At 37.8% G+C, this 26,777-nt stretch overlaps 1 protein-coding gene across 2 annotated transcripts in view; it reads right to left on the reverse strand.

Moving 5' to 3' along the window:
• Window positions 1-26,777, reverse strand: part of LOC150103206 (sodium-coupled neutral amino acid transporter 7-like) — a 176,388-nt gene that overhangs the window by 108,329 nt on the left and 41,282 nt on the right. The window contains exon 3 of one of the 2 annotated variants that reach the window (XM_090398256.1): window positions 1,412-1,610. The exons of the other annotated variant lie outside the window; for it this stretch is intronic. Within the exon in view, the coding sequence (XP_090254382.1) occupies window positions 1,412-1,610 (199 nt within the window). The remainder of the gene's footprint in view (window positions 1-1,411; window positions 1,611-26,777) is intronic. 2 annotated transcript variants of the gene reach the window in all.

Consider the following 26,777-nt stretch of genomic DNA (forward strand, 5'->3'; position numbering starts at 1 on the left):
TAATAAAGCATTAAGCTCCTGTGTATTCCTTTTGGTTGAGAACCACAGTGGCATTTCCCTTATCCACTTTAGTGATTACTATTTTCTTGTTTTTCTTCATTTCTAGTAGAGCTTTATATTCATCTTTGGATATGTTGGTTTTTGGTGATCTTGCTTTGGTGAGAACACTGGCTATATCCAGTCTGACATTGCTGGCGATACGGTTTGGAAGGTTGCGGATACCACATTCTATTTGGATCATTATTTCCTCGGCAGGTATTCTTTTAGGAGATAAGGCAAAATTGTGGCCACGTGCAAGAACAGTGAATGCTTCAGGCTTCAAAACAACGGAAGAGAGGTTGACTACAGTGTTGAGTGGTTGCTGTAGTACGGAGGTAGAGTTCTTTTTCAAGTTATCAAATTTCTTGATGTGCCGACTACGTATCTTATCAAATTCTTTTGTTGCCAAAGCACACAAGACGTCATAGAGAATCGTTCAAAGGTTGTGGTTCAGCATATTTGAAAACTCCTCCTCTAGCACCCGTAAAGCTTTATTTTTGTCGGCTAGGTGATGTGTGGCGGTAATTTGTTCTCGTAGTAGGGCGAAGCTAGGGCAGTTATAAATCCGGAGAGCCTTCTGGGAAGAGAAATGGTGCTAAAAATTTACGCAATTTGGAATTACCTCATTATCCTGGTAGTGTTTTAGGAAGGTCAGATGATTTAGTTGTCTAGATATCTTCAACTTCAGTTTGCCGTATTGGCTGGCCTGGCGTGCGATGGAATCTCCATGGATGAACAACTGTAATTCAACAAGAATTACAGTCTTTAATGTATTCCTGATGGTCTCTGCAACAGAGATGAGATATTGGAATTATTAAACTAGTGTTTAATTTTATTCATTAGCATAGTGTATTTGTTTTATGAAGATTGCAAGATGAGTTCCAACCAACATTTAAACCAACATACATGATCATTCTAGGAATGTCCTCACATATTTATTGAATATTAATTTTCAGTCATACTACTTTGTACAAAGATAAGGCCTAGGTTCTATTCTCGTCATGACAGGAGGAATCCTTATATGGATTTTTTCCAATTGAAGGCGAGTTAGCCAATCTCATACTGAGGTAACAAAGTTTTTTCTCCTGGAAACTCGGGTTTTTCATCCCACATACAGACATATCAGCCCTTTAGAACACACACACACACGATTTACAGATAAAAAATACTAGTGGTGATGGTGGGCAGTAGATGGCTTTGATGTAGATGATGATGGTAGTAGAGGTTCGGTACAGTGGTGGAGACGGAGAACTGTAGAGTCCGGTGTCCTCCCTTGATGAGTTTTCGGATCCCTTGGAGGTGTCACGAAATAATAATAAAATAATAAAATAAAAATAATCTGACACATATCACAGGAAAAGTTGCAACTTACGTCTATCATACTGGTCCCCAATGATCACCAAAACAGCAACAGAAACTCCATAGCAGGTCATGGTTATTGTAACAGCAGAAAGTTGCTGAGCTCTCTTTCCACAGGTGGAGAAAAGAACATCATGATATGTAGAATCACCATTGATATCAGAGCAGTAAGCCAACACCAGCATCGTGGTAATTAAAAATGTCAGCATCAACTACAAAATAATAGTCAGCATCACAGACTGCCTGAAAAAGTATTTAAAATTTTTCTTTATAATCTTTGACATATTTAAGTCTGACTTAAAGTTATTTGCTGAGGCATGGCCTTCCATAGGTAGGAACAAGAGTTATAACATTTCAGGAACTTGGTAGTTAAAAGGTCTGTCTAATTCCCTATGTTTTTAATTTACATATTTGTTTCATATTTCACATTTTGCACATGTACGACACTAATGACTTACACCACACATAACAAGTTAACTTCTTCTTGGAAACTCTTATTATGCCTTCAGTAATTTCTAAAGTTATTTTTATGTTCATTATGTGCTTTTATTTTTTTTTTAATTTGTACTCAGAGCAAGCAACTAAACAGAAAAGAACTTCTTGAGTGAAAAAAGATGCCAGGTATTTTGCAAGCTGAAGATGCTATAGAGGTGATGTGATTATGCCAGGAAAGTCTAGGAATAAGAGTCAGTCCATGATGAGAGATATAATCTAATTTTGATTAAATTGAGCATTATCAAAAGGTAAATAGAACTAAGGACTACTACTACTACTACTACTACTACTACTACTTTTTTTGAAAAGAAGTAAGTTCTTTATTGCAAGAAAACAGACAAAACTATGTTTTGGAAGCACTGGAATGTGACTAGAATATTGTTGTCCCAATGAAGGATGGCATGGAGATCAGTATTTAGGGCACTATTGTGAATGATTGTGAAGCTAGAGATGTTTGAGCATGACAAGGTTTGTTGTATGAGTATGATGAGTGGAGAGTGCTAACACATCAGCAAAACTGTGTGAATAGGGTTTAAGGACAGTGACAACAAATTATTCACGAGGAAGAAGGTGGCTGAAATAATAGAGCTCTAAAGAAAATATCTGCATGAACACAATCTGAAGAGAAAACACCTTCCATCATTACATGTAGTTAACTACCTGAGAGAAAACTAGCAATCTAATTATAAAGGGAAGAAGGCAGATCATAAGATGACAATTTCTTGAGAATCCCTCAATGCCAGACTCTATTAAATGCCCTGAAATGTCAAGTGCAGTAGCACAGGTTTCTCCAAACATTTTCATGGCACATGTCCATAGGTAGGTGATGTAAGCCACATCTACTGTGGATCTTGATTGGCAAATCCATATTAGTGGTTGTGGATTAGTTGAGAGTTCTCCAGGTGTGAAAGAAGTTGATTACACTGTCCAACACAATTTTATAATTTTTATAACTTTATATGAGACTTGTTTTTTACTAATTTGGGTGCACTGATTTCAAATATCAAACCCATTTTTCTCTATCATGTCAGGTTTTTCCTCTATGGCATTTTCTTTTTGCTAATTTGTAAGTTTTTGATAGTTTTAAGGAGGCAGTACTATTTAGAGGATCAAAAAAATAGATTTTTTAATATTATTTTCTGAAAGTATGTACTTTTAAAATTCTGTTCCTAACTTTTAATCAAGAAATTCGAAAAATTCACGAAGATATAGCCTATTATTCAAAGCGGTGCGCAGATCAGAATCGGAGCGCTCACTGCTCTCGCTTGTCAGTAAATGAATAAATGCGTAAGAACCTGCAACGGCACGTACTGGCGCTTTGAATGTGAGAGAGGCCTATAATTAGATACATAACTACTTAACTATATTCATTAAAAATTACAAGAATATTTTAAAAAAAATTACAATTTTACTTACACATGAGTTTCACGGAATAAATCTTTGTTTGTAGCAATTTCTGCTGTGTGTTCTGTTTTGTCAATCCCTTTGAATGCTCCAACAGCAGTCAGCCATCATGTGAGAATCCCATCTTCCTTGGTACCGATCTTCCATAGTTTTTAAGTCTTGATGAAATCTTTCGCCTTGTTCATCGCTTACAGTACCTAAATTCTCGGGAAATCTATCAAGATGACTGTATAGGAAATGAAGCTTTATGCTCATGTGCAACCTAGGCACTGGAAATTTTCAAGCATTGTTTCCAATAGATCTTTGTAATTGCATGCTTTTTTGTTTCCAAGAAAATTATTCGCAACCATCGTAAATGAAGTCCAGGCCTCTTTCTCAATTTCGTTCATAGAGTTGATGAAATTTGGGTCTCTCGTTAAAGTTCTAATTTGCGGTCCATCAAATACACCGGCTTTAATTTTTTCATAACTAAGTCGTGGAAATTTTTTACATATGTATTGGAAACAGTCACCTTGTAAATCTAAAGCTTTAACATACTGCTTCATAAGACCTAGTTTGATGTGTAGAGGTGGAAAAATGATTTTTTCTCTGTCGATTAAAGGTTGATTTATAACATTCTGTTCTCCAACATTTAAGAATATTCTAAGCGGCCAATGTTTCTGACTCCAGTGTTGGTTTCTAGCTCGACTATCCCAGAAGCATAGAAAATACGGAAACTTTGTATATCCCCTTTGAAAGCCAAGTAAAAAGTTCACCATTTTAAGATCCACGTAGATGATCCAGTTATGGTCTGTATATTTTAATAACTTCAGAACCTTTTTAATGTCCTCATATGTTTCCTTTAAGTGGACTGAATAGCCAATAGGAATTGAGCCATATACATTCCCACTGTGTAGTAAGACACACTTGAGACTTCTGCTTGAATTGTCGATAAATAAACACCACTCATTTGGATGATATTGTACAACACTCATTTCAGTTAGTAAACCTGACACATTGTTTACAGTAAACAAACCCATACTCATGTTTAAGATATTGTACAAGATTACTTTCCCTGCTACGATAAAAAGTTATCTTCGTATCTGGCTCCAGTAAGTTTTTTTCATTTAATCTTGAAGCTAACAATTCCGATGATTCCTTTGATAGGCCCAAATCTCTTACTAAGTCATTCAATTGAATTTACTGCAGTGAAACTACATTTATACAGGTTTATTCTTATGCCAGTATTAAACTCCCTACTGGCCAAGGTGGATGAAATAGTGAGACAAAATTACACTTCTTATCCATGTTATTGAACAGGTGTTATAGAATCGTATCTAGATTTAGCTGGATGTCTATAGATCTCATGGCCATTAATGTCATGGGGGTTAAACAGGTGAAGAGAAAAAGAGCAGGGAAACATACCATTAGTCTCCATACCATAACATGACCTCAACAGTGCCTCCCCCCCCTCACATACCGTTACACAGCCTCACTCCAGACATGATCTAGCAGTAACCAGCCTGCAAAACTGCTTTACTGCTGTATCTTTGAAGATGAGAGAGGGGGGGGATTCTGGATTTCTACAGTATGTCTTATGCATTGCCCTTGAGGGATATCACTTACATTGAATATTTTGGAAAACAACATGGAAACAGCAACTTTCAGCTCTTAATAAGCAAGGTGGTTGTGGTGGTGATGATGGTTCACCACATGATGAAGGTCATCTACCACTTAGTAGATCTAGTTGGCATTTCCTCCGATTAGGAAAATATCCTTATACAGCAGGAATGCTCAATAATGCCATTGACTCTTTGAGAAGAAACAGGCCACACCTCAAAAAGGTGAGGTTGACTTGACAAAGACAGGTGGCATACTATTATTATTATTATTATTATTATTACCACCCCAAGACTTCATGGAGTCAAAGACTCATCTGGGAGGTCCTTTTATCACACACACACACACACAGCCCATCATACCATGTTTTAAACACTCAAACTCTTTGCAGACACCACATTCTCAGGCAAGGCATTCCAATCATTCACAACTCTGAACATAAAAAACCTGCCTCTCACTCCCCTACTCACACCCTCTTTATATTCTGGTTCTCCCCTGATCTCCCACTATTCTCTGTAGAACTTCTCCACCATTGATCTTATAACTACCCCTTACCAACTTGTAGGCTTCTATCATATCTTCCTTCTTCCTCCTGTCCACCAGACTCTGCAAATTACATCTTCTCAATCTTTCCTCATACTCGACATTCCAGAGGTCAGAAACTACCTTAGTCTCCTTTGGCCCTTTCCAACATCTCTTCATCCTTCTGAAAACCCAGTGACCAAATCCGAGCACAATAGTCCATGTATGGCCTAATCAAAGCCTTATACAACAGAGCAAGAATCTCTCTACTTCTACACGTCAGTGTCCTCCACATCATTCCTGGAAGCTTTTGTGTTGTCTTCACAATTTTGGTGATGTGTCCCCTAAATTTCAGATCCTTATCCACTATCACCCGCAGATCTCTAATTTCCTCTACCTCCAGAATATCTTCTCACTAAGCATAAATTCTGCATCCCATCTTTGTTTTCCAAATTTTAAAACCTTACAGTTTGCAACATTGAACTCACATCCCCATTTCCATGCCCAATCACTCAATCTATTCAAGTCTTCCTGTAAGGCCACAACGTCTTCACTACACTTCATGATTCGTCCCAACTTTGCATCATCTGCAAACAACTGAATATCTCCATCCAAATCTTCACCTATATCATTAATACACAAGTTAAACAGTAATGGATCTAAAACAGACCCCTGAGGCACTCTACTAGTGACTTTCCTTTTCCTGGATATCGCTCCCCCATACACAACTTGTTGATACCTATCAGATAGCCAGTCTCCAATCCAATGCACCAATCTAATATCCAACCCCATCTGCTCTAGTTTGACTGTTAACCTATCATGAGGTACTCTATCAAAAGCCTTTGCGAAATCCGAGTATATTACTGTGTATCCTTTTCTTCTGTCCAAGGCAGCAGTCACTTTATTGTAATAAGTAAGTCGATTACTAAAACATGACCTCCCTTTAGCAAATCCATGCTGTCCATCAAAGATAATACCATTGTTATCAATCCAACTCTGGATCCTAGTTCTCACAAGCTTCTCCAACAACTTAACCACCTGACACACAGATAGGCCTATAGTTTGATGCTCGAGTTCGATATTGTGTATCACTGGCCCATAGTGGCCCAATTAATAATGAGATAACCACAAGAGACAGACTTTGGTAAGGAATGGGATCCTTTATTCCTCTTTATGCCAATAATAATGTGAGGGAAATAACATAGTTTAAACAACATGAATTAGGCTAGCTGATACCTATGAATTTATAGAAAAAGACCCATTGTATCCAAACATTCTTTCAGAATATGTATAACTACAGAGTTACATATCTACTTTTAAGGCAATGGCTGCTTTCAAGGCAATAATATCCATTTCACCACATCTGCTGTCAGTTTCAAGAACATGGGGATGAAATCCATCACCTCCTCTTTGGAGTCCCTCTTCTTATTCTGAATCATCTAATCTTCATCTCATCAGTGAAGGCTACTTCATTGAAGAATTGAATTCTTGTTAAAGTTCACCCAGAATTACTACTACAGGAATGATTTCAGATTATTCCAGATTTTTTAATATGCTTGTAAACTATATTCCAAATCAAATTCAAGTGGCTATTGTGGTCTGTACAAATGCTACATGATATTGAGGATTGGTTTTTAAAGTTTCAGTCATGCTGTGTGGAACTAGAGTTACTATCCAATTAACATACGTAATTTTTTTTTAAATTATATCACTTCCATATACTGATCAACATTCCCATATACCAGTGGTGTTCAACCTTTTTTTACTACGCGAGCTACTTTTCTATAATAAGTTATTCGGCGATCTACTCTCTTATAAGTTATTCGGCGATCTACTCTCTTATATAAATCACGTTCCCCCAACCTGATATCTGATTATGCACAAATAAACAACTAAAAAAAAAAAAAAAATACACAACTACACAACTAAAAACTTTATTTGTGTATTTAAAAATTTATTTATCACTTTGAATTATTTTAATTAATACAACAAATATTTTAATACAACAAAAAAAAAAAAATACTGGTAAAAAATATTTCTCTCTATTTTGGAAAACCAAAGTTAGAAAAAACAGATTGATTACAGGAAATGCTGGCTGATTAAAAAAAAAAAAGTTAATGTGAAATTTGGCATTGTTTGGATCTCACAATATTTTCATAGTCAAGTTGATATGAAGAAATGGCCAACTGCCGACAATCATCCAAATGATCATTTGTAATTTGGTTTCTTAATTGATTTTTTATGACGGTCATATTTGAAAAAGCGGATTCTGACAAGTATGTCGATCCGAAACAAGACAGAATTTTTCATGCAATATCAGTTAATATTGGAAATTTTTCATGTGCATACTTCCAAATGACTTCATTGTTTATTGATTTTAAATCTAAACTATTCTGAATGTCTATTATCTCAAGTTGTACTTCAGCTTGGTTTATATCAAACAGCCCACTAATTTTATTTGAAATTTCTATGATGTTCAAGTTTTCTTGAAATGGATTATTGATAAAAGATACAATCATTTCAGTTTTATTAAAATCTTTAAATCTTGAATTTATTTCTTCCTCAACTAGTTCTATTTCACGAATAAATTCTTTTAAATGCGAAGCATTTCTTGATTTTGTTCAAAAAATTTTAATAAATATGGGAGATGTCTAAATTCGCAGTCATTTATATTTTTCTTTAATAAAAGTAAGTATTGTTGGAAAGTTTTTATTGAACTTGACATGTCAATTAAATTTTTATCTCTACCTTGTAACTCTAAATTTAAATTGCTTAATTTCGTACAGAAATCTACTAAAAATGATAAGTGTAACAACCATCTTTTATCACTCAATTGTGGATAAATATCTCCTTTTTCATCATGAAAAAATTTTATGTCATTAATTAATACAAGAAATCTTTCTAAAAATTGACTTCTGCTGAGCCAGCAAACATTACTGTACAACAGAAGTTCCCTATCATCATCTACCTGTAATTTAAATAACTGCCATTGCAGGGCTTTTCCTCGAACAGAATTTACAATTTTAAATGTAACATCCAAAACATCTTTTGTGTTTAATCTTTTACTACACAGTACTTGTTGGTGAATAATACAGTGGTAAGTAAAAAATCCAGATATTTGTCATCGTTTCTACATAATGAAATGAAGCCTGATTTATTACCTATCATTGCAGGAGCACAATCAGTAGTAATAGACACAAATTTAAAAAGCAGAAGTTCGTGTTGTTTCACAAATTCATCTTCTTCTTCTTCTTCTGCAGCTTTTACTACTTAAGTAGGGTCGCTATTTGTGGTGAGCCTCCTCCACAACCTCCTGTCTTGGGATGTGGCCACATTCAAGTTCTTCATCCTCAGGTCCTCCTCCACCATCTCCCTCCATCTCTTTTTTGGCCATCCACGTTTCCTCCTCCCCTGCACATCCATCTGCATGACATTTCTTCCCACATACTCTTCCTCCCTTCTCATCACATGACCAAACCATCTCAATCTCGCCTCCTGTATCTTGGCTCCTAAGTTCGTAACTTTCAACGTTCCCCTTACATAGTCATTTCTCAGACGATCCTTTCTGGTCACAATGCACATCTACCTAAGCATTCTCATCTCCACTACCTCCATCCTGCTGATGTTATTTTTCCTCAGGGGCACAGTATCCATAGCATACGTCATAGCTGGTCTCACTACTGTCCTGTAGATTTTGGCTTTCAGATTGATCGGCATACTCTTATCGCATAACACTCCAGCCATTTCTCTCTCTCCAGTTCTTCCATCCTGCATGTATCCTGCATCTCACTTCGTTCTCAGACTCACCATCCTCTTTCATTGTTGAACCTAAGTATCTAAAGTCACCGACCTTCTGATGACATCTCCTTCCAGCTCTAGATCTGTCTCCTGGTTGCCATCCACATTGCAACACATATACTCTGTCTTACTTCTGCTCAGTCTCATACCTCTCTCTTCCAGTACTTTCCTCCAACTTTCCAGTTTAGCTGCCACTTCTTCTCTTGATTCTGCACACAGCACGATGTCATCTGCATACAACATAGTCCAAGGTGCGTCTTCTCTCACCTCCTCTATCACCACTTCCATCACAATGCTAAACAGGAACGGACTTAATGCTGACCCTAGATGCAAACCAACTGTCACTGAAAAACTTTCTGTCTCTCCCAGGCAGGTTCGAACTCTTGTCTTCACATTTCTGTACATCTCCTGCACTAACCTGACATATTTCTCCGGTACCTTCTTCTCCCTCAAACACCTTCAGACTTCTTGCATTGGCACTCTATCATACGCTTTCTCCAGATCAATAAAAACCAGGTGTAGCTCCCGTTGCTTCTCTCAAAACTTTTCCATCATCTGTCATAACCCAAAGATAGCATCTGTCGTTGATCAACCAGGCATGAAGCCAAATTGTTTCTTTGCAATCTCCACCTCCTTCCTCAGTCTTCCATCAAGAACCCTCTCTTGGATCTTTATTGTGTGGGACATCAACTTTATTCCTCTGTAATTCTTACAGTCTTGGGCATCTCCTTTACTCTTGTAGATGGAGACAAGAGTACTTTTCCTCCATTCCTCAGGTATATTTTCCTGTTGACAAACTTTTATGAACAGGTCCCACAGCAGGTCAATTCCCACTTTCCCTAGTGCCTTCCTAGTGTTTCACAAATTCATCAAATGCTGAAAAAATGTCTCCTCTCCTAGTCCTTCTCAATAATGGTATAATTTTCAAAAGTTCTTTACTTGAATAATCTTAAAATACCATGTGAATAAATACCATTAACTAAGCAATAATCAGTGAAGTTGTTTGATTCATCAAATTGTAATGAAAACGCAACACGCTGGTGAATGTCTGACATTACTCTGGCCTGGAAACTTTTCTCTGGCAATTGGAACTCTTCCTTTTGGCAATTTGAAACCTTGTCTGCGGCCTAGAAGTAGTCTCTCTCTCTCTCTAGCAACGTCTCGAACCGAGAAGCTCCTTTCTGGAAGCGGGAAACTCCTCTCTCAAGCAATGTGGATCTGGGCAGTCTCTCTGACAGCGACTCTGGACCAGACGGCCTCCTCTCTGATAGCAATTCTGGAACTGGGACCTCTTCTGCTTACTTCACTCCTTTTCTATTAGACCTCTGAGACCTCGCATGAAGTTTGGCAACCCCCAAAGAATCGGTATGAGTCTTTTATCTTAAGTTTCAAGTTCGGCACGCCTTTTGTTCTCCTCCGCTTTCTTTTGATTGTAAGTTGCCGGCCATCAGAAAGTTGTTTGAACTCTTTCTGACTGACTTCGGAGATGTTTACAGTTAGAGCTTGCAAGCCTTTCTCATACATACAAGTTTCAATAACAATCTTTCTAATGCTGCCATGTATAGCTTCGTCGACTAAAACATTGCCTTTGTTTTTAACACTCTAACATATTCTTATTAAAGCAGTATATACAGTTAGCTTCAAAAGAGTTATTTACAAAAACATCTAATACAAACTATACCGAGTAAAACAAAGTTTATTTTTTTACAATATTCACATGGGACTTAACCTAAGTAAAAAATCGATGTAATGTGCTTTGGAATATTTAATATTTAAGCTACAATCGAGTTTTTACACTTTGCTTATAATCGTATTCACTCAGCTTGCTGTTTGACTTCCACTGATCCAAGTTAATTCATTTACCCAAACTTATAAGAAAATTACTGATTTGACAATTTTATAGAAAAATAAATAAACAATAGCAATACACTTAAAGCGAATTAAAAATAATACAAAATAATGATAAATAAAATATGTTTTCAGTTTTAATTAAATTTGTAAGTAAGGAGGAATACACAAGAGATCGACCAAAAATCACTCCACAATCGACCAGTCGATCACGATCGACGGGTTGAACATCCCTGCCATATACAGATCAAAGTTTTATACAATGGTGTTCCCATTATACAGAGCTTTGAACAGACCACGTCTGGATTTCTGTGCTCAGATCTGGTCACTGGGATTTGAAGAGGATGAAGTAATTTTGGAAAGGTACAGAGATGGATAACAAAAAATGATATCAGGAATGTACAATGTTGATTATGAGGACAGATTGAGGACATGCAGATTGTAGAGTTTAGTGAACAGAAGACAAAGGAAGGGGGGGGGGGGGTTTCATATCATACCCAATCATACACACATTTTGGGTATGATTGAGACATTGAACCTGTTGAAGAGTAATTACCAGATTAATGCTGGAGAGATTTTTCATATGGTAGAACAAGGAACAAAAACAAGGAAAAAAAGGAAGTAGTTTTTACACTTCCTTTTTTCTCTCAGTTCAATGCAAAGGAATGCATTGATTGAGAGGGTGGTGAATGTGCAAATGGTGGATGAATTTAAGGAGTGGTACGATAGACTTTGTACTGACTAACATTACCAGATTAATGACTTCTCGTGATTAGTCTTCTGACTCTATGGTGATCAAGAAAATAAAATAAAAAGACAAAACGCTGTAGGCCTATAGTAAATAAATGCCACGGGCAAACTAATTTGATTAATTACTAAACTGCTCAGATTTTATGCCTTGTGTTACACAATGAAGTTCAAGTTAGTGGAAAATTTGATGAATTCACAGTGATACGACTAAATTCTGATAAATTTAAACATGAATCAATACAGAGTAGTAAGAACTTTTCTAATATGTCACTTATGTCATCACAGCAATAATATTTTTATCTTATTGAAAACAGCATGCTAGCATACTGTGCACTATTTACTCCTAAATGGGTGACAAAATTGGAAACATCACTAAAATAGTTTGTAGAATGAAATTCGATAACTGGTTTCTGTGAGAATACATTATGCAGTGGAGCTCAAGTTAGTTGAGAAATTGATGACTTCACATCAGTAATAAACTGACTAAATTCTGCTAAACTTAAACATGAGTCAATACAGATTTTTCTAATATGTCATTTATATTACCACTGCAGTAAGATGGAAACCTCTTTTAATAAAGTGATTTTTCTACTATAAGGAATGTGGTACACTAAAAATACTGTGCATTATTTACTATTTACTCCTAAACAGCTGGCAAAATTGGAACATCACTGGAATAGTTTGTACAATGAAATTCGAACTATTGGTATGATATGCATAGCATCAAAATTACTCAGAGCCTTTCTAATGAGTAGTTAGCATGCAGTTATTATACATAGTATATATAAGTAAATCAAGTGGCAAAATTCCAGATATACACACTTGACAATCCAGAATAATAAGACAATCTCTGAGCTTCTTCTGAGAGAGAACCACGGCCTTAAAAAATGCAGATTCTGATTATGTTATTTCAGCTATTCAAAGGAAGATATAAAATTTCTGTACTTTGGTTGCAGAAAAAAATCAGTAGCACTACTGGTTCATACTTATTCTAAAGAACCTTGCTGAGAACATCAATTAATTGAAGATCAAGATAGTTGAAACAGTCTCCCACACACAGAATACAACCTCCACTTGTGGAGGTTGTATTCTGTGCTGTACTCACTTTGTTGATAAAGCATCTGAAGTAATGAAACATTTCTTTATTCACAATGTAATGGGACAAGCCAGTACTAAAAGCTCATAATGTATAATAACAGAAGGGGTATATAGTCTTCTTTGTTTACTCTACTTCAAATAGCATGTATGTTCATTTAAGGTGAAATTTTTCTTATTTAAAATTAGGTTAGCCACTAGAGGGCCAGACGGGTGGTCGTGTTTTCAGGGAGCTCCTGAAAGCTAAGTATAATTTTGAATGAAAATTAGAATATAAGTTAAAATCATAACGTAATATTGTCTAATTTTGGTAGCTTGTGGTGTCTGTGTGATTTTGGTGTAAATTCTGTTATTTAATTTAGTATTTAACGATACGTTTCATAGATTTGAATATGGTGCCAATGCGACGTAAGATAATGGCGTCCAAAAATACGACGGCATTGTTCAAAAACTATAATGTGAGAGAATTGGTCCAATGTGATGTGTGTAGAATGTATGCATTCCCGAATGAGGATGGAGTTTGGATTGAAAGTGATAGTGGTGGGAGAATGTGCAGAAAGTGTAAGCAAAGTGAGGAGTTGAATTGTGTGTCAGGTTGTGAGACAGCTATGGTTGAAGAAAGCCAGAATGTGAGTGAAAATAGTGGCTTGATAGGGAATTGTGATGTACAAGATGGCAATGAGAGCAGTGATCTAAGAAAGAGTGAGAGCAACTATACAGAGAGAGAAAATGGTTTGAATGATAAAAAAAATAAGGAATTATTTGTAAGAAGTGAGATCGCTAGGTTGCGTGCAGTGATACAAAATGCGCAGCAGCAATTAGAGCACCTGCAAAACTCTTTCCAGAGTGATTCGGCTAACGTAAATAACTAAATAACCAGCGTAAGAGTGGGCAAGTTTCTGAAATGAAGGAAAGAGTGTTGTTTGGTGACTCATTATTAAGAGGAGTGATAGATGGGAGGGTAACTAAATCATACTTACCAGGTGAGAAATTTAAGGATGTAAGTGAGAGTATTAGAGTGCAAAAACAGAGGGTGAAAGAATTAATAATTGTGGTGGGTACGAATGAATTGAAAAGGTGATAAATTTTTTATGAGAGAAGACTTGAAAGTATTGTTAAAGGTAGCGAAAGAAAAGAGTGACAGAGTTAGAATGGTGAGTCTGTTGCCGTGGTATGACAGAGAGGAGTTTAGAAGGAGGGCCATAATCGCAAATGACATTATGCGCAGGTTATGCAGATGCTGTGGTGTGGAATTCGTGGACGTGTGGAATGAGTTTGATGGGCAAAAGGACTTATACAAGATGGATGGCCTGCATTTGAATGGACTTGGTGTGCGAAGACTGGAAAAAGTGTTGCTGAATGAAGTGAAAATGGATGTGCAGAACCAGGGAAACTAGAACTACCAAGGATGGGGGGGGGGGGAGTGGATATGCAGACATTAGTGAGACAGTTGAGTGTAAAAATGTATATAATGCACCTGAGCCAGCACTAAAGACAAAAAATGGGAATGGGACATTTAGAATAACGCATCAAGATAGGGGTGGGACAAAGGGATCACTGCATTTCATGTATACTAATGCCAGGAGTATTAGGAACAAGAAGGAAGAATTTTTGGCCTTGATTGGCTCTTCCTGGCCACAGGCTATTGGCATTAGTGAAACATGGCTGACGAAAGATGATATAGTTAGTGGGATAGAATGTGTAGGTTATAGTGTGTTTAGGAGAGACAGAGAGAATAAAATGGGGGGAGGGGTGTTATTGATGATAGCTGATGAACTGCAGCCAAGGAGAATTGAAGTTGTATTGCAGGATAGTGAAAGGAGCTCATTTGAGGCTATTTGGTGTGAGATTGAGACCGGCAGAATAAAATATACAGTTGGGTGCTTCTATAGACCAGGTGATGGAATAGATAGTGGAGATAGTATGCATAAGCAAATTGATGAAATGAGTGGAAGGAGGGTAATTATTATGGGGGATTTTAATTATGGTAACATTGATTGGAAGGAGGAGAGGACACATGTGAGGAAGGAAATGGATTTTATTCAATTATTAAGGGATAACAATCTGAGACAACATGTAATTGAAAATACTAGGGGGTGTGAGAGTGCTTGACCTGGTAATAGCATCTCACAATTTGAATATGACCATGTTGCCACCTATTGGAGAGTGATTATAAGGTCTTGACCTGGGAGGTGGCTAAAGGTGTGGAATTTTTGATTAAGACAGGGTATATGTGGAATTACCATGCTGGCAAGTATGACAAGCTTAGGAGATTGCTTGGATCAGTGCCATGGCATGTACAACTGCAAGGGCTGGATGTCGATAGAGCATGGGAAGTGGTCAAGGAGCATTTACAGGAGGTTATGGCTGATTGTATACCTAGGGTCCGAATAGTAAAACAAGTAGGGGTTAAATGGATGAATAACACCATTAAGCTTGAGCTACAAAAAAAGAAACAACTGTGGAGGGAATTTAAAGAAAGGGGTGACCTGCAAGCACACGAACGGTATAAAGTGCAGGCCAGAAGGGTAACGAGTGTGGTAAAAACAGCAATAGCCGATTATGAAAGGAAACTAGCTATGCAAGCAAAAGAGAATCCCAAACAGTTCTTTCAATATGCTGCAAGCAAGGAAAAAAACTGTACATGGCAAAATGATTTTAAGTAATGACGATGGTAAGGAGGTCACTGAACCAGTCGATATAGAGGAGTTACTGAGCGCGCACTTTGCAAAAGTATATCATCCAGGTGGTGACATTGAAAAAATGAAGGAGCCATTAGTTTATATGGGAAATGTGATGAATGAAGTGGAGGTGAATAGTCTATTACAGAACCTTAATGTGAATACATCTGTGGGATTGGATGGTATACCAGCACGGGTCTTGCGTGAAGCGGCTAAGGAATTATCAGTGCCCTTGACCATGTTGTTTAATTTGGGTCTCGGGTCTGGTTTAGTCCCGAAGGCGTGGAAAGAGGGGAAAATAGTTTCACTGCATAAAGGAGGATCCAAGACTTCTTCTTCTTCTTCTGCAGCTTCTCCCACTTAAGTGGGGTCACTGTTTCTTATGAGTCTCCTCCACACCTTCCTGTCTTGGGCTGTCACCACATCCAAGTTCTTCATCTTCAAGTCCTCTTCTACCAGCTCCCTCCATCTCTTCTTTGGCTGCCCATGCTTCCGCCTTCCTTGCACATCCATCTGCATGACCCTTCTTCCCACATATTCGTCCTCGCTCCTCATCACATGACCAAACCATCTCAACCTTGCCTCCTGTATTTTCGCTCCTAAGTTCGTAACTTTCACTGCATAAAGGAGGATCCAAGACTATGGTTGCAAATTACCGACTGATCAGCATATCATGAGTTGTTGTCAAGGTCTTGGAGAAAGTAGTCAAGAGAAAAATACAGGAATGGATTGATGAAAATGAGATACTGTACAGGCACAGCATGGCTTTGTAAAGGGTAGATCATACCTGAGTAACTTGCTCAAGTTTTATAACAAGGTGATGGCTGAACTGGATAAGGGAAATGGGTTTACAGTGATACTGCTGGACCTGGCAAAGGCGTTTGACAGGATACCACATGGAATTCTAATCCGTAAACTACAACATATGGAATGGATATAGGGTTGGTGAGATGGATAGGTGGGTGGTTGATGGAGAGATATCAAAGAGTGGTTTATTCAGGAGTGGAGTCCAAAAGACGGCCTGTGACTAGTGGGGTGCCGCAGGGTTCTGTTCTTGGACTACTACTGCTTAATTTGTTCATTAACGATATAGGGAAGGATCTAAGTGGAACAGTTCATTTGTTTGCTGATGCAAAGTTGGGGAGGGCGATAGTGAATGCAGAAGATGTCAAAGTCTTGCAGGATGACTTAGATAGATTGGAGTTCTGGGCTAAGGAGAATGGATGTCAATTTAATGTGACAAAATGTAAGGTTATGCATTTTGGGTTGAAAAGATTACCAGCAGTATACCATATGGGTGGATCTGTACTCCAAGAGATTGATGAGGCCAGGGAATTGGGAGTGTTGGTGGATAGGGAGATGAAGTTTAGCGGGGACATTGCGAAAGTAGCTAAATCAGCTCATCAACTCACTTGGTTGTTGAAAAATGCCTTAACGAACAGAGACAAGCAAGTTATTGTACCTCTGTAACGAGCCTTGATAAGACCTCATCTTGACTACTGTGCCCAGATTTTGTCATCTTCGTTCCTTCTTGATGGGGAGGAGGTGGAGAGGATCCAGAGGCGAGTAACTAAGATGATAGCAGGTCTATGGAATGAACCATATGAGAACAGATTGAAGATTTGTGGGTTGCAGAAACTGGTTGATAGGTGGAGGAAAGGAGATATGATTGAGACATTCAAATTTCTAAAAGGATTCTATAAGATTAATTCAGAGGATATTTTTGAGATCAGGACTGGTGGTGGGAGAACTAGGGGACACCTATGGAAGCTGGGCAAGAGTGTGGTTAGCAGTGGTGTTAGAGCTGGGTTCTTTACTTTTAGAGTGGTAAATGAGTGGAATAAGCTGCCAGAGTCTGTTGTGGGTGCTATGACAGTGAGCGAGTTCAAGGCAAGGTATGATAGATACTGTGAGAATGTCGTATAGTTGTGTGGACATGATGTTTAGGGCCTCCCTCGATGAGTCTAAGGACTCCCTGGAGTAGCCCAAAAATAATAATAATAATAATAAAAATTTTGAAACTCTTAAAAACTACTTAAAACAGCATCCTGAGTTCAAATGAATCTGTTTTGAAATAATATTTGTTTAGAATAAACCATTTTTCCTTAAATACAATTCAGATATAATTATTTAATATATTATCTGTGTGACTAATGTAGAAATAAGTTTGTAAAGAGGCACAATGCATTTTATTCCAAATATAAATTTAAAATTTCTCTGATGAATTAATTAATAACATAAAAAATCATCTACTTTCCTCAGTTATATGTCGATATGTATATTATTATTATTATAACAAATCTCAGAGTCAACACTGGGAAGTCTTATTCAACTAGCAACATATCTACCATATCAAACCTTAAATTTATTCACATGTTTAAAAATTCAGCAAATTCTGGATATGCATGTCACTCAACTATCATTCTCCATGTAAAAAATCTACTCCCTACTCCTCCATTTCACCACACCTTTATACAACTTCCAGATATGTCCTCTCATTTCTCCCTTCTCTTCCTCCTTCCTTCCTTCTTTCCATAAAAGACAAATAAAATGAATGGCATGGATTTTTCAAAAATGGTACAGTGCCATGAATGTAGTGTATATGTGTGTAGAAAGACGTCATGGATGTTTATGTGGAGAGACTGAATAAGAGAAAGGAGCAAGTGTGGGTACATAGAAAGCACGATATTCTGATGGACCACATGGCTTGTTTAAATATGAGTAGGTAAAATGGAGTTGTAACTGAAATAACAGTTGAGAAAGATTGTGCAAATGTTCAGAAAGTGTGTGTGGAAGTGATAGTGAGGAAAATAATTCAATTGACAATAAAGCATTCGATAATGATGTTGAAAAACACAGTGTAATTAAGAGTAAGATGGTGAGCAAGATTGACAGCAAACATGCTTGTGTGACTGATAATGAGAGTAAATGATAGCAAAAAATGATGCAAGATTTGAAAGCAGAATTGGTGAAGATGAGAAGAGATGAAGCAGATGTGGAGTAAAATGAAGAGAATTTTGTAGATATATATGAAAGAGTGAAGAAGGAAGAAGAAGACAAAAACAAATGATGCTGTTATGAAAAAGTAACAAAAGACCCATGAGTGATATTGTATGGTGATTTCATTATTATTAGAGGTGTGGAAAATTAAGGAATGCACAAGGCATGTTTCCCAGGGGGAGGTGTAAAATGAATGAAAAAGGTATACAGTGACATCTTGAATTGGATATCAGGAAGCATTGGATATGAGTAAGCAAGCAAAAAGAGTTGGTAGTAGGAAAAAATGACTGACTGGGAACAAGGAGAATGTAAGATTGGATATCAGGAGGTTATTGAGAAGGATAACAGATAATAGCATGATAGGAAAGATAGTGAGTGTGTTGCCCAGGTATGACAGTGATGAGATGAGGCACAGAGCAAGAATTATGAGTGGTATGTTAGCTGAAATGTGTGAAGAGAAAGGAGTGCAGTTTGTTAATGTCTGGAATGAGTTTGAAGGATGAACTGAACTGTATAAGAGTGATGGACTGCATCTGAATGGTTTTGGCGTGAGTCATTTGGAGAGATTGCTTCTGTTAAAGAGAGTAATGAGTGCAGAGAATGAATCTGAGCAAGTAAGTGATGCTTATGAATGAAGAACTGGGTAGCATGAGTGTAGAAAATGAGAGAATAAGTGTTCAGGACAAACAGGGAAACTGGGAGACTCAGGATGGACAGGAGAATGCAGCGTAAGAAAGATTAATTTCTATTATTATTATTAACATATGCTCTGCATGGAGTTAACGACTCATCATGGGAGGTACACACTATTGGACACAATGCTCATCCAACTGTGCCTTAAACTGATTCATTGTGTCCACACCAACAACATACTCAGGCAATGTATTCCACTCACCAACCACTCTCCATGCAAAGAACCTACTACTCACTCCTCTGCTCACACCCTCCTTATATAGTTTCCAGTGATGGCCTCTTGTCCTACCCCCTTCTCCCAATCTATGAAATATCTCGTCTACATCAACATGATAACAACTCCTGATTAGTTTATATGACTCAATCATATCCCCTCCCCTTCCTCCTATTCATAAGGCTATGCAACTTACATTCTTTCAATCTGTCCTCATACTTCACATTCCAAAGACCACTGACTACCTTTGTGAATCTTCTCTGGAACCTTTCCAATATATCATTGTCACCATGAAAACCAGGTGACCAAATCTATGCACAATAATCCATATGAGGCCTGATCAAGGCATTATACAAGGCATCCTAACCTCTTTGTTTTTTTTGCATGTCAGGGTCCTCCGTACCATTGCTATTATTCAAAGTGACGTCTTCACAATTTATGCAATATGGCCCTTGAATTTCAGGTCTTTGTCCACCATTAGGTGCCATTTAAGCACTGCTGTAGCGCAATTGGAAGAATGATGGTACATTGCGCACTTCGATTGGAATAGGCCTAAGTTCGATTCTCGTCGCAATGGGAGGAATCTTTATCTGGACAATTTTCAATTGAAGGTGAGTTAGCTGATCTCATACTGAGGTAGCAGGGTTTTTTCTCCCAGAAACTCTGGTTTTTCATCCTGCATACAGACAAATCGGCCCTTCAGAACACACGCAATTTACAGACATAGAATACTAGTTGTAGTGGTGGTGGAGGTGGGTGGTAAATGGCGTTGATGGAGGTGATTCGTAGTACAGGTTCAGTGTAGTGGTTGAGACGTTGTATCAGTTGAGAAGTTGAGATAGTTGTAGGTGTCCTCCCACGATGAGTCTTTGGACTCCGTGGAAGTGTCAGGAATAATAATAATAATAATAATTACTCCCAGATCTCTCAACTTCTCTACTTCAGTTAAAGTTTCCCCACCAAGTGTATACTTTTGCATCCCATCATTGCAAAGTATACACTTGGTGGGGAAACAAATCTTAAAACCTTACACTTTGCGACATTGAACTGATAGTTCCACTTATCTGCCCATTCATGCAGTCTATTCAAGTCCGCTTGTAAGGCCATAACATCTGCTTGACCCTGCATTGCTCTCTCCAGTTTTGCATCATCTGCAAACAGCTGCATATCACTAGTTAAACCCATCCAAATATCACTAACATACAAATTGAACAACAATGGCCCCAAAACTGGCTCCTGCTGCACACCACTAGTGACCTTTCTCTTTCAGGATACCGCACCCCTATATACAACTTTCTGAAAGCCAGTCACTGATCTAACCCAGAAGTCTTTTATCCAATTCCATCTGTTTGAATTTATATAAAAGCTTGTCATGTGGCAGTCTATCAAAAACCTTTGCAGAATCCAAGTACACCACTGTATATGCATCTTCCCTATCCAATATTTGTCACCTTGTTACAGTACATAAGTTAGTGAAACATGATCTTCTCTTAACAAACCCATGCTGATAACCACAGAAAATACTGTGGTTATCAACCCATTTCTGAATCCTACTTCTCAACAATCTCTCTCTCTCTCTCCAGTACCTTCGCCACAACTCCAGATATACAGACCGGCCTATAATTTGAAGCTACAGCCTTATCGCCATCTTTATGCAGTGGAACAATTTTACCTTCCTTCCACTCCATTGGAACTTGTGCTGCTGTAAGACTTATTAAACAGGCATGCCAATGCTACTGCCAATTCCCTGAAACATTCCCTTAAGATGCATGGTGTCATCAAATATATCATCAAATCCTATTGCCTTATTGACATCAATCTTATTTATTTCTTCAAATACCTCCTACTCACTCACAATTAAGCCATTCCCCTCCTATGTCCTCTACACTTAAGTTCCTCATGATTCCACCCTGATCAGGATGAAGCACGCTTATAAATTGATCACTGAATACCTCAACAATGTCTTCTCCAGCAGTTACCATTCTACCACTTTCATCCATTAACTTCATCTTACTATGATCAGTCTTCTTTCTGCATACTGCATATCTAAAAAACTCTCTAGAGTTTTTCTTTGCCTGATTTGCAAATTTCTGCTCATACTCTACGTTTGTTTTCCTTACTGAGTCACTCTCCTGACTTGTTCTTTATACTCTTCATGTGATTGATTATTACTATTATTCATCTTGTACTTCCTCCAAAGTACTTTTTTTTCCCCAGATTTCATGCTTTAGGTCCACATTCATCCATTTTACATCTACCTTATTCAACCTATTGGCCTTCAGAACAAATTCACACATTGATGCTGTTATGTATTTCTTTGTCAGTTCCCATGCATTAATTTCCTTACTGCTCAACTTCTCGCTCCATGTTATGGTACCCAGCTGCCTCATAAGCTTGTCATAATCACCAGCAGGGCTGCCGAGAGGGGGTGACATCTGAGACTTTTGTCACGGGCCTGGCATCAAAAAGGGCCCGACCGTATCACATAACTGTGTTTATAATGCATGGTTTTAATTATCATAATAATACAACAATGATAAAGGATAATGGCATATCGAGAATGATACTGTGTTTTGTTTTAGACAGATGGCTATGCTCTTTAGCTCGCCGTGAGTGTCCAGAAGACACTGATTCTCTCGGTGCAGATCGCTGTAGTTAAAGCGGGTGATGACGTCAATAGGTGTTCATGCAAGGTTATTGCAGTCGGCTGCGCTAGCTAGTAATTGCATTCACAGTAATGTTCCCTGCCAGAACGCTTCGTTCTTGTTTGTATTTTGATAGATGAAGATTTTGCGATTGTTTGTAAAGTGTGCAACTGTATAGTGTAGGCATTGCGCTAAAAAATAAAAGCAAGTATTCTTATTAATTTGATTTTTTAATTATTAAAATTACATTTTTAATAATAAAAATTTGACCAACAGAAATGTATCATCATAAACCTGGAAATCAAAAACGAAAGGAGAAAAAGATTGTGAGAAGACAAAAGAAGGTTTAAAAAACAAGCATTTACTACTGAAATATTTGAAGACAGAAGAGCACCAAGATATTGAAATTTCAAGTAAACAATGCGCTAATAGTTTAACTGCTGACAAAAGTAATAAAGAATCTTCTTCACCTGGACCTGCAGCAGCTGACTCTGAAGTGAACACTGAAACAGACGCTAGGGACAATTTAAACCTTGAAGATAAAGAATAATTTAAATAATAAAAATTTAATAGTAAACAATAAAAATTAAAAAATTATTTTTTTATTTAATGTTTGTATTTTGTATAATATGTAATGTATCAAATTTTGAATTTATTGTACACTTTTTTTTAAATAAATGTTTAATGTTTTATATGACTTTTTTTATTAAACAAAAGTGATGCACTTTTTTAAGTGGGGCCCAGACCATAGACTTGTCACAGGCCCAAAAATTTCTCTAGGCAGCCCTGATCACCAGATAATTCTGCATATATATCCTTTCCTCACAAAAGTCTGCATATGACTACCACAATACAGGTGATTACTTCATGATCACTTTCACCAACTGGAGGAAAGTGTGAAACCCCTCTCACAATCACATCCTCTGATGAAATGATTAGATCTAGAACTCTCGATCCTTACATGCACTCCTTTACATGCTGCCTGAGATAGTTATCTCTCAAGAACTCAAAAAATTCATTTTCCTTATTCCCAAATGCTACCTCTTCATTCCAATCTATACTGCCATAATTAAAATCACCCATAATAATTAGCCTTCTTTGTTCACTAATCCAAGTTGTTTATATATTTCTTCATCCCTATTCTCCACATTCACTGGCCTATAACAACATCCAAATAAATATGTCTTCCTCTCAACCTCCACATTACACCACACTGCCTCATAACCATTAACTAAGTTTCACTGATATCAACAACCTTTGAAAAGAATGAGTCAATCAATATGACAAATTCATTCCCTTTACTCTCAATGCTCCTAGCATTGTATACAGAAAAAACAGTGTATTGCCAGTATTCTTATAACCATTATTACTTACCTCATACTCCACCTTGCTCTGTAATAGAGTGTACACTCCTTGTTTCTCAAGCCACTCCCCACATGGGAGCCATTCCTGCAACATTACACCTGTGCAATTCTAGTTTCCCTGTCATAACAATTCACTTGCCCAGAAAAACAACAGCCTCTCCAAATGTCTGTGCCCTTCTGCATTCAGATATAATCCATCTCTTGCACACATCTCTCTCTCTTCTATCCTCAAACATACTCCATGCATCCACATATTCCAGATCTTTTTTTCCTGCACATTCCAGCTATCATCTCATTTGTCATCACTACTCTTGCTCCACTCTGCATTATCATACCAGGGCAACACACTCACTATCTTTCCTCAGAAATTTCTGATTCACTATATCTAACACCAACCACAAATCTTGCACTACATGATTCACACTACCTCTCAGGTTATTCATCTCAACCATTACTGTCATTTCCTCTGCACTTTCACCCCTCCTCAGTATCACTGTAACATTATCATTCCACCAGAGAAGTATTCCTCTTGCACTGTACTCAGCACACTCCATATCATCAAATCTCCATATATGATGCTTCAAACAGATTTATTCATTCTCCTCTCACTGGCATCCTAGACTCTAAATGTCATAGTCTTTAAATGATGTGGCAGCATTGGCAGCCACCATGTTGAATACAATCAATACATGTGGAGACAATACTGAGACAGTAAAATCCTAACAAGATACTGCATGATATTACCAAAAAATCATCCATTTGAATAGTGCAAACTGAAAACCCAGTATTGACACAAAATAATTGCATTTGAGTGGTTGTGGTGTGAGTAGCTTGGAAAGACTGCTGCTGGAAGGTAGAGAAGTGAATACAGAGAATGAATCAGATCAAGTGGGAAGTGATGTGGAAGAGCAGGAGAGGCTGAAGAGGAATGGGGAGGGTTCAGGGTGGACAGGGTACACAGCGTGAGAAAGCTGGATGCTCCAAGAGGATGTGAGAGCATGTAGACAGGAAAGAAACAGGATGACTTGGGATCAAGAGGAAACAGCTGGAACTGGAGAGGGTTCTAAAATGAATAATCAGAAAGGGAAATGACTCCAATTGAGCATGGAGAAATCACATCGAACAACTGGTATTAGTCGAACTAGTTCTAGATCCACGAATGAGCCGTTATGTTTGCATACAAATGTTAGGAGTGTAAGAAACAAGGCAGATGAAATGGTTGTACTAATTGAGTCTATTCACCCAAACATTTTTGAAATAAGTGAGACATGGTTAGATGAGGATGACATCCTGACAGGAATAGAGATAGAAGGATATGATGTGTTTCGTGAGGATAGAAGAGATAAAAAGGGAAGTGAGAGTGCTATTGATGATATAGAAAGAGTTATGTCCATACAAAGTAGAGATGCAAGACGGAAATAGTGACAGTGGTTTTTATTATTATTAAACAAGACCTCATGGAGTCAAAGACTCATCTGGAAGGTCCTTTTATATCACACACATCTCATCATACCGTGTCTTAAACAAGCTCAAACTGCTTGCAGACACCACACTCTCAGGCAAGGCATTCCAATCATTCACAACTCTGCATGAAAAAAACTTGCCTCACACTCCCCTACTCACACCTTCTTTATACAGTTTCTAGGGATGACCTCTGGTTCTCCACTGATCTCCCACTATTCTCTGTAGAACTTCTCCACCATTGATCTTATAACAACCCCTTATCAACTTGTAGGTCTCTATCATATCTCCCCTCTTCCTTCTCTCCACCAGACTCTGCAAATTACATCTTCTCAATCTTTCCCCATACTCAACATTCCAGAGGTCAGAAACTACCTTAGTCAGTCGCCTTTGGACCATTTTCAACACCTCTTCACCCGTCTGAAAACCCGGTGACCAAATCTGGGCACAATAGTCCATGTGTGGCCTAATCAAAAGCCTTATACAACAGAACAAGAATCTCCCTACTTCTACATGTCAGTGTCCTCCGCATCATTCCCAGAAGTCTTTGTGTTTCTTCACAATTTTGGCGATGTGTCCCCTAAATTTTAGATCCTTATCCACTATCACTCCCAGATCTCTTATTTCCTCTACTTTCAACAATATATTCTCACCAAGCATAAATTCTGCATCCCATCTATGTTTTCCAAATTTTAAAACCTTACATTTTGCAACATTGAACTCACATCCCCATTTGCTTTCCCAATCACTCAATTTATTGAAGTGTTCTTGTAAGGCCACAACATCGTCACTACTCTTCATGGTTCGTTCCAACTTTGCATCATCATCATCATCATCTGCAAACAACTGAATATCTCCATCCAAATCTTCACCTATATCGTTAATATACAAGTTAAACAGTAACGGCCCCAAAACAGACTACTGAGGCACTCCACTAGTTACTTTCCTTTTCCTGGATATCACTCCCCCATACACAACTTGTTGATACCTATCAGATAGCCAGTCTCCAATCCAATGCACTAATCTAATATCCAACCCCATCTGCTCAAGTTTGACTGTCAACTTATCACGAGGTACTCTATCAAAAGCTTTTGAGAAATTCAAGTATATTACTGTGTATCCTTCTCCTCTGTCCAAGGAAGCAGTCACTTTATTGTAATAAGTAATAAGTAAATTACTAAAACATGACCTCCCTTTAGCAAATCCATGCTGTTCATCAAAGATTATACCATTGTTGTCAACCGAACTCTGGATCCTAGTTCTCACAAGCTTCTCCAACAACTTACCCACAACACCTGACACAGAGATAGGCCTATAGTTTGATGCTTGAGTTTGATCACCTCCTTTATGAAGTGTCACAATCTTGCCCTCCTTCCACTCTTTAGGAACTTGACCAAGTGCAAGACTCGTATTAAAAAAATATGTCGAGGCAGGTGTCAACTCTCTGGCACATTCCTTCAGAATACGCGGTGATATATTATCAAGTCCCACAGCCTTATTTATATCTAGTTAACTCAACTCCCCAAACATCGCTTGCTCACTTACAGTCAGTCTCTCCTCCCTATCATCAACTGCTCTCAATCTCTCCATGAAGTCACATTCACAAGATTGAAAGATCTCTATGAACTGCTCATTAAGTATCTCCATCACACATTCTGCAACAGCTGTCTTCATACCATTTCCTCCAAATCAATGTCATCCTTCCATAATCATTCTTTCATTTGCTGGCTACATATCGAAAGAACTCCCTAGGATTCTTTTTGGCTTCATTAGCTAACTGCTGTTCATACCTCTCTTTAGCTACTCTCAC

Source organism: Typopeltis vanoorti, chromosome 9 (genome assembly GCF_054136105.1).
Source record: "Typopeltis vanoorti isolate ZY-2024b chromosome 9, IOZ_Tvanoo_1.0, whole genome shotgun sequence".
Classification (NCBI taxonomy): domain Eukaryota; kingdom Metazoa; phylum Arthropoda; class Arachnida; order Uropygi; family Thelyphonidae; genus Typopeltis; species Typopeltis vanoorti.